This window comes from Rhagoletis pomonella, unplaced genomic scaffold, assembly GCF_013731165.1.
Source record: "Rhagoletis pomonella isolate Grant_MI unplaced genomic scaffold, Rhpom_1.0 Rhpom_scaffold_00013, whole genome shotgun sequence".
Lineage (NCBI taxonomy): Eukaryota > Metazoa > Arthropoda > Insecta > Diptera > Tephritidae > Rhagoletis > Rhagoletis pomonella.
This window is the reverse complement of record NW_023458567.1, coordinates 4,363,222-4,372,111: the sequence shown is the minus strand read 5'-3', so window position 1 is coordinate 4,372,111 and position 8,890 is coordinate 4,363,222. Positions and strand designations below refer to the sequence as shown.

General features: G+C 30.1%; 1 protein-coding gene across 3 annotated transcripts in view; it reads right to left on the bottom strand.

Moving 5' to 3' along the window:
- The window catches only part of LOC118748539 (protein kinase 3), a 37,734-nt gene that overhangs the window by 7,291 nt on the left and 21,553 nt on the right, over positions 1-8,890 (bottom strand). For 2 of the 3 annotated variants that reach the window (XM_036483057.1, XM_036483059.1), the window contains exons 2-7: positions 5,215-5,405; positions 3,236-3,319; positions 2,472-2,525; positions 1,605-1,715; positions 1,054-1,291; positions 385-578 (exon numbers count right to left, since the gene is read on the bottom strand). In XM_036483057.1, the coding sequence (XP_036338950.1) occupies positions 385-578; positions 1,054-1,291; positions 1,605-1,715; positions 2,472-2,525; positions 3,236-3,319; positions 5,215-5,405 (872 nt within the window). The remainder of the gene's footprint in view (positions 1-384; positions 579-1,053; positions 1,292-1,604; positions 1,716-2,471; positions 2,526-3,235; positions 3,320-5,214; positions 5,406-8,890) is intronic. The other variant, XM_036483058.1, reaches the window with a different exon arrangement.

Here is an 8,890-nt window from a genome sequence, read left to right as displayed (position 1 = left end):
ACCATTAAACATACCAGCAACTGAATAAATTAATTATAACTTAAATAATGGCTATACTAAGTGAATTTGATTAACGCTCAAGACAAAAAGCAAGCGAAAGTCGATAACACCAATAACGCGATAACTCCATTTAAATAAATCGATCTATCAAAGACTGACGGGGCGGGGCGGGGCGGCTTAAAGCTGCATATTTCATTTGCAATTTCAATTATCACATAATTTTCATAAACAAATACATATATTTTCTCTGCTCTAACTCTCGTAATTTTGTCCTTATTTTTATCTCCTTTCGTTTGCCTCTTAATTTCACTCCTTTTTACAACTAAAACTACATATTTCACATTAACCTACATACAGTTTCTATAACCTCTAAGTTACACTTACTTTCTGCCATGGATGACTTTTAATTTGTGGAAATTTAAATTCCGTGTAATTTGGATTCATTTCGCGTATTTGTTCTCGTGTCGGTGTGCCTAAAACTTTGATAACCTCAACCAATTGATCGACACCAGAATCACCGGGGAATATCGGTTGACCGAGCAGTAATTCAGCTAATACACAGCCGGCGCTCCACACATCTGAAAGAGAGGAGAAAAAATGTGTTTAACTGCTCACATACAACATGATGAAAGAAAGAAAATGGCGTGAAAAAAGTTATAAAGAAAACAAATTTCAAATATAAACAAAGAATATTAAAATAAAAAATTATAAAAAAAAAATTGAATTTGAATTTGAAGAAACTAAAAGACTGAAACAGAAAATACAAACTAATCATAAATTTAAAATAATTTCAAAATTGAAGATCATTGAGTTAAATCATATAAAAAATCTACAATTTAAGACAATATACTACATAACTCAAAATTGGAACTTATTATTTTTTTAATTCTTTAAAATTTTAAAAAAAAAATTTTTTTTATTTTATAAAGAAAAGAAATAATTTTTTTTTTGTTTTTTTTTTTTAATTTAATTTTTAGGTAAATTGATGTGAAAAAATCTATTTAAATTTTATAAAATTCGTGTTATTATTTTTTTCAGTTGTTCGTTACTTACCAATTTTTGTAGTGTAATTAATGGCGCCAAATATTAACTCCGGTGCACGATAGTATCGCGAGCAAATATATGATACATTCGGTTCACCGTGCAACAATTGCTTAGCGCTGCCAAAATCGCATAACTTTAGCACAGCCGTCTCTGGATCCAAGAGCAGATTTTGTGGTTTGATATCACGATGACAGATACCCAAGGAGTGGATGTAGGCCAAACTTCTGAACAGTTGATACATATAGAGCTGCCGGAGGGGGAGAAGCAGAAGAAAATAAAAATTAGAAAATATTTCATCAAAAAATAACTGCTTTAAAATTAAAAAAAAAAAAATAAAAATAAAATAATAATATTATTCGTAAATGCTGAATTAAAAAAAAAAAATGTTTATACCGAATTTCCACTATGCATTAAATTACAAACATTTTAATGACAAAGTTGGACATTAAAATACCAAATCGAATTTATAAAAATAATCCATTTCCAATGGCCAACATTTTTTGTAATTTCACAGCTCAGTGAAAATGCGGCATTAAAATAGAAAATCCGTATTCACTTACCCGTATAAAATTAATTGGTATCGTTTGCTTAGTTTTGGCATATTGACGTGCCACTTTGTATACGGTTTCTGGTATATACTCGAGGACTAAATTCAAAAACACTTCATCACGCTAGAATTTTTTTTTTTTTTTGTAGGAAAAGAGTAAGAGAAGAAGCGCAAACGCATTAAAATATTTGTTGGAAATGGATAAAAGCAAAAATGAACACAAAATTAGTGCACATTTAGCGAATTGCGAATGATAAACGATTGATAAAATGAAAACACTTCGAAATTGGTGGCGGGAAGAGTATAGAAAAACAATATGCGGGGGGGATAAAACATTAATGTAATATAATAATGTTCTGCTTATTACTTCAATGCCGCATAGTAGCTAAGACTTAGCACTAAATTTTACGTTTATTTACACTGTGAAAATTTTTGGAAATTTGTTGTTTTTGCTTTTGGTTTACATAATTATTAAAAAGTGACGCGAGCAGTAAACTTCATGTGTGCGGGGGAGCGTAGAAGAAAATAAGGTAAGCAATGTTGTGTACTTTTATATACAATAAATTTTTTGCACTCTTTGTACATTTTATTTTTACTGCAACAAGCTTTTGTAGTAGAGAGTAGCGATTTGTTTAGAATTCAAAAAAGTATTATCATTGTTAGCACTAACAAACCAAATGTCGTGATGACATGAGTAGTACAGTTTTTGCTTTTTGATTGTAGTTGTTGTTGTTGGCAGTCATGCTGCCTACTGTTTTATATTTAATTTTTTCAATTCCACTGTTTTTTTTTTATCGATGAGATGAGTATCTAAGATATTTATTTGATATTTTACATAGTTTTTGTTTCTGTTTTTTTGCATGTAACACTTTCTAGCTACCTGCGGTTTAAGGACACTGGCGAAGATGCCAATATCGATCGGGAATTCAGCTAACTGCATTTTACATTTTCGTATTGAGTGTGTATTACAGTTGTATTTGGAAAGTTGTCAAAAATTTGCAAGAATTTGCGCGTGCATAAAAAATTTATATATTTTTTTTTTTTGCAATTTGTTTGTTTTGCGCATTTCGTTTTTTTTCGGAAATTCATATTTTTGCGTTTAGTTTTTAAGCGCAGTTGAGTTGTCCATATAATAATATAAATATAAAAAAAGAATTCATTAGAAACAGAACATAAAAATTGAAGTGATAAACATGGATTGTTTTCTTGTTGGAATGCTGTATGAAACATTTGAAAACATAAGGAACGCAAAAAGGGGATCGATCGGTCACTGAAATGTGATGAAAAATTGCAGTTATGAGAAAAAATGTTGACTGAACATTGGTTGTGCGCTTCCAGTTGCCATTATGTTAAAAAAAAAAAAATAGCAGATGATTTGTCGTGTGGCAAATGAAAATTGCACCCGTGCTTTTCTTATTTATTTTTTTTTTAATTTCTTCATTGGGAATGCGGTTATTTTCCATTAAACACAGGGCAATCTGAGCGATGTGTCCCAAAAAATTGCTCGACATAATTTATTGTATGTGTAGTTGATATGTGCCATTAATGTTTGGTTGTAATTGTTGTTGTTGTTAGTAGGGACGGACGCGTGGGTGCGTTTATTTATTTATCAAATTGTTTGTTATCTTGTTAAACAGAACTTACCTTTTCACCACTCGAATAGAAAAAATACAAAAGTTTTACAATGTTACAATGCTCCAGTTTACGCATAATTTGCAATTCACGATTCTGTGGGAGATAAAAAAATAAGAGAAAAGTTAAAAAGATGTGAAAGATTAAAAAAAAGTTTTTTTTTTACTGCGCCGGGATTTTAACATTTATGTACATATTTTATTTCCTAACTTTTGAATTATCTGCATGCATGTCGACGCCTCCAAAGCATAGTATGGTTTGGAGGTGCCGATATGTACAGTGCGGGAAAATAAATGGCGACGAGACATTTTAACAAGTTTTTTTTTTATTTAACGTTTTGTATTTTTTGTTTTATAAAAGTATAGCTCATTATCTAAAAAACAATATAAGTCCCGATTTCAAACCTTGTACAAAAATTAGGAAAACTCAACAATGTTTTATCAAAATTTCAATTTTTTAATCAGAATTTTTAGATAAAAAGTTGGTATGCAATTTTAAGGCTCGTTAAAACTTTAGTATAACAATCTACAAGTGTTGAGTTGCTGCAAAATACCGTAGGTTTTGATAATTTTTTTGCATGAGATGCAACGTATTTGAAGGTATAAAAAAATTTAAATGCAGTGTATGGAAGAAAATGCGTTGAGTAAGATAAATTACACTTTCATAAAATAAATAAAAGGAAAGTAGCCAAAATTTGTTAATAAGTCGTGTCCTTATTTATTTTTCCGCTACTGTATGTACCTACATACATACATACATACATATGTATGAACATGTTTTGTAATTAAACTTTTTATTTTTTACTTAATTTTTGTTTTTTGTAAGTTTTTATTTTTTTAACTTCTTTGTTGGTACAGTGTTGGACATATCATTTTGGACCAAATACAAAATAATATTGTTTATCACTTAAACATAATTTTGAAGATTTTTCAATTCAAATACAGTTTATTCCCTCATAAATACCAAATAAAGCTAAACTTTAAAACTTATTATTATTATTAAAATTTCAAACTCTTTTCTCAGTTGTGCTAAAATTGTTTTGCGAATACAGTCCTTATAGTCCTTTATATTTTAGTATAATAAAATAAATAAATTTTAGTGAAAGTTTCAACTGTATAAAAATTACTTTTGATTTTTTAGATTCTCTATGCGGTTTCCTCCATATAAAAATTGTGTTTTTTTTTCGTACACAAAAAATATAAAAGTAACGGTAATTCTTATTGTACTAAAAATTTAAGGGATACAAAATTTATACTCAAAAATTTTTAGCACTTCTGAGAAAAGTTTGTAATTTGGATGAAAATTTTATGAATTACGTTGTACTTAGGTTTTAATGCTATTTGTGAGAGTATGAATTGCATTTGAATTGAAAATTCATAAAAATTAATAACTAAACATAAGTGGCAAACAATATTATTTTGAATTTGGTCTAAAATGATATGTCCGCCACTATATCTTTATTTTTCGCTCGTATTTTTTTTTTGTATTTTTTATTATATTTTAGTTTTTATTTAATTAATTTTTTCCATCAATTATATGTATGTATATTTATTATTTTTTTCTATTTATGTATTTTTTCATGCATCTATTTTTCTATATATATTTTTTATTTATACTATATATTTTATTTATATATTTATTTTTATTTTGTTTCTATTCATTTATTATTTCTTATTTGTATTTTCATTTGTTTTTTTTTCTTTATTTGCTTCTGCCACTTTCATTTTAAATTGCTAATTTTACTTTTTATTTTGATTGGTTTACCCTCATGTCCTTTGTTTAGGTTTTTTAAATTAATATTTTTTATCTTTTTCTGGTGTTAATCATAATTTTTATTAACTACTTTTTTATTATTTTACATTTTTTTTTTAAGTTTTTATTTCCATTATTGATCTATTTTTTATTTGTGTTTAAATTATTTCATCTTAACTTTGTACCCAACCTTTAAGCGCAGTTGTATTTCCTAATGTTTATGCGAAGAATATGCTCACCTTAAATCGTCTGTCTTGTAAAACTTTTTTGATAGCTACCAGCTCGCCGGTATCGCATAATTTCGCTTGAAAGACCACACCGAAACTGCCATTGCCAATCACCTTGGTATCTGTGTAGGAAACTTCTTGCACGCGGTCCGTACCTTGGCCAGGTGTGGCAACGACTGTTGTAATCTTGGAACCATCTCTGCCTAAAAAGTGGGAAGAAAAATAGTGAAGAAAATTGTACTTTAGTATGAGGCAGTGATTTAGATTATAAAAAATTAGTCGATATATACATATAAAAAAGTTATATTACATGTATAAAGAATGTAACTATTTTTAGGCAAGGCACAAGTTTTTATGTCGCAAAAAATAGGATTAAAAAATTTAAACTTTAGTTGAAATTTGGAAATATTCTACTGAAATATGAACATTTTTTAGAGAAATATTTTTAATCTAATTTTCATACAAAATCAAATTAAGGTGCATAAATGTTTAAATATTTTTTTAATAGAAAAAAGATTGTATTGCGTGAACTCAGTTTTCCAACCATTCTTTGTGCCGTTATCAGCACCACAAGATTTAACGCCTGCTTCCATTTGGTGCTTTAAAACACATGCACGATTTTTTTTTTATGGTATTTCAATGCACACACATATACATATTGCCATTCCAATTACCTATCGTCTCCCAGGCGCCTTCCAATTTCTCTTTCGTTGGATCGATTTCTTTTGGAATAGAATTTGCTACACTATGCTCGGGCCAAAGGCCATTCAATTTACCAATTAGCTGTCGCATACCTTAAGCCGCATTAAGGCAACAACAAAGTAGAGCAGATGACGATGCGACGAGTGCACAGTTAGAAGAGAGTAGGAAAAAGGAGAAGCACACGAGTAGGCGAGAGAAAAAAAAAAGAGTTGTTTATTGGTGAACAAAGCGTTAATTGTTTATTAAATCATTTTTTCAATTACTTATTTTCAAGTATTTATTCGTGATTTTAAGAGCGGGCAGCACAAAAATTATGGGGCGTTTACGCAGCTTATCAGCCATAATTACCAGTTTAACTTTTATTGCATGGACTAACTTGGTAGTCGGGTTGCCAAGTGGTAAATGGAGCATTGCTAAAAACAAAGTCATAAACAGCGTCGAGTAATAAGAGCCAAAGAGCAAATAGGGAAAATAAATACATACGCACATACATATTTACTTTGTTGACTGCCAGCCAACAGCACAGCTAACCAGCCAGCCAACCAGCCTAGAAATCTGTTGCAGTAAATTTTCTACAAATAACGCTATATAAATAAGACTAAAGTAATAAAGGTGTACTTGAGATTGTAGGGCGATGTTTTCGCAATTGTTTATGCAGGCATGTGCTTATCGCGAGGCATTCTACTTATTGTTCTTTTTTATTTTGTAATTTCTAAAGCTGTGTGTGTGGGTGTGCGAGTGTATAAAAGTAAATCCTGCGCGATTAACATGCCTTGATAAACGAGCGCCTGCCTTTGTGTGGCAAATCAACAATATTTGTAGGAATTATGATGTATATATTTAGTTTACACTTAAGCAGCGCCGTTAGAGTTGCATGCATCAAACACTTTAACTGTGGCAAGGGCTTTGTGGATTGTGTGCAAATGTGCGTCGTGTTGTTTTGCGTGGTTGTTGTTATCATTGTCTTCAAAGATTAACAAAGAATTTTTATTTACCCCAGTTGATAAAAAAGCAAGCTGATAACGCAAGCGAGCTGACTTTGGAACAATTAAATAAGAAATGGGTATGTACGAGTAAATATAATATTTATGCGTCCAATGTCAATAAAACGCAGTAGCCAAGTTTCATTTAAGATTACCTAAGGTCTTACAAACTTGTTGTTGGCGTTCTGCACTAGTGTGAACGCTTGACAGTTGGACAGTCGGTGGAAAAAAAAATAGTAATGGGAAGGAATGCTTAATGTTAGCACCGGTAGTATGCGAGTGGGCGTTTACCTCTGAACCCAATGACAGCTGTGTGTCAATCAAGTCACAATAAAATGAAGCACAAAAAAAAAGAAGAAAAATAAACGCGAATAGGAAGAAGAGTTAGTATTTTGCGGCGCTGCCACTTTCACGGCTGCATATGAGGAAAAAGCTATTTATTCATTGACTTATTTTTATTTCTAACTTGATGCAATTTTTGTTTTTTCTTTATGTGGTATGTACATATGTATATGCTTCAACGCAGCAGCTGACAGGTGTTGACGTTTTTTTTTTTCAAGCTTGCTCTATGTTGCCCTTAGCTTTGACATTCAAACTGTCAATGCAAAATACATGTATGTATGCTCGCGTGAAAAATTCAAAGATTGAGGTTAATGTCAATGAAAACTTAATAGCGTCAACGTATTTTGACGAATTTCTTAATGTAGTTGCGGCGAAGCGTCTTTTAATTATGCGCGAAGAAAGCGCAATTTAATGCATATAGAATCTTATATAGTCATATAATCGCCAGTTAAAAAACTGCAATGCATAAGAGCTTTTATACTATTTTTTGCCCTTTTGCTTTCTTACTTTTTTAGTTAGATGCGATACAAACATGTTTATTTTAATTAAATTTGGCAAAGTTACAACATTTTTCTGTCTACCGTACGTTGAAAGCGAAGGTTGTAGCTGTCACTTTTTTTTGTGCACCTGTCAAGGTGATGTAGAGTTGCTTGAGGGGAAAAAACGTAACATGCAAAAAAGCATTGTAAAAGCCGAATAGATGGAAGCAATTTCCAAATCAATAGATTAAATTTTAGAAAAAAAATTCACTGAAAAAAATAATGAAGTTCTATAGTTGCGAAATAGCTCAGGAAAATTTCAGACTAAAAAATAAATGTGCACGTGTAAAACATTGAGTGAAAGCGTATATTTATTCTATACACACTGACGGAACAAAGCATCGGCCAGTAAATTTTTTAAAATATTTGCAACAATTTTTATTCTAATATTTTTCCGCTAATTTTGTATAAAAATATGGTTCATTCTACAACAAAAAACATAAAAAATTTAATTTCTAAACTTTGTGCAAAACTCGCGAAACTACAGCAAATTCTCAACTTTTTAGATTTTTTTTTTTTTTAATATGCAGAATTGTAGCCTAATTAATTTTATTATAATAAAGTACAAGTTTTATGTAGCTAGGAAATGCCGTTGACTTTTGGCAATTTTTTTCACGTAGTTTCTTCCATACAAAAAAAAAATTCCAAAATATTTAATATGGAAAAAATGCCAAACACTTTCAACAAAAAAAAATATATCGAAAATCAATGCGATTTTCGACTAACTCTGAACTTGCATTATTTTACTAGAATTTAATGGGCTGCAAAACTGCATACTCAAAAAAATTCTAAAAATCTGATTAAAAAATTGAAAATTTGCATGAAACTTTGCTGAATTTTCGCGAGTTTTGCACAAAGTTTATTTTTTTTTTTTTTGTAGAATGAACCATATTTTTATACAAATAATAAAATAAAATAAAAATTGTGGCATATATTGTGCCAATACTTGGTTCCGGCAGTGTATTCTGTTACAACGTCATGCCATTTAACATCGCTCGCTTCGTTTCAATGAGTGCACGAAACTTTGTAAAACTGTCAGCAGTAAGTAGAATCTCAAACTTTTAGATTCTGAATTAAAAAAAAATAAAAAATTGAACGGTACTTCTATTAAACTGGCCAAGT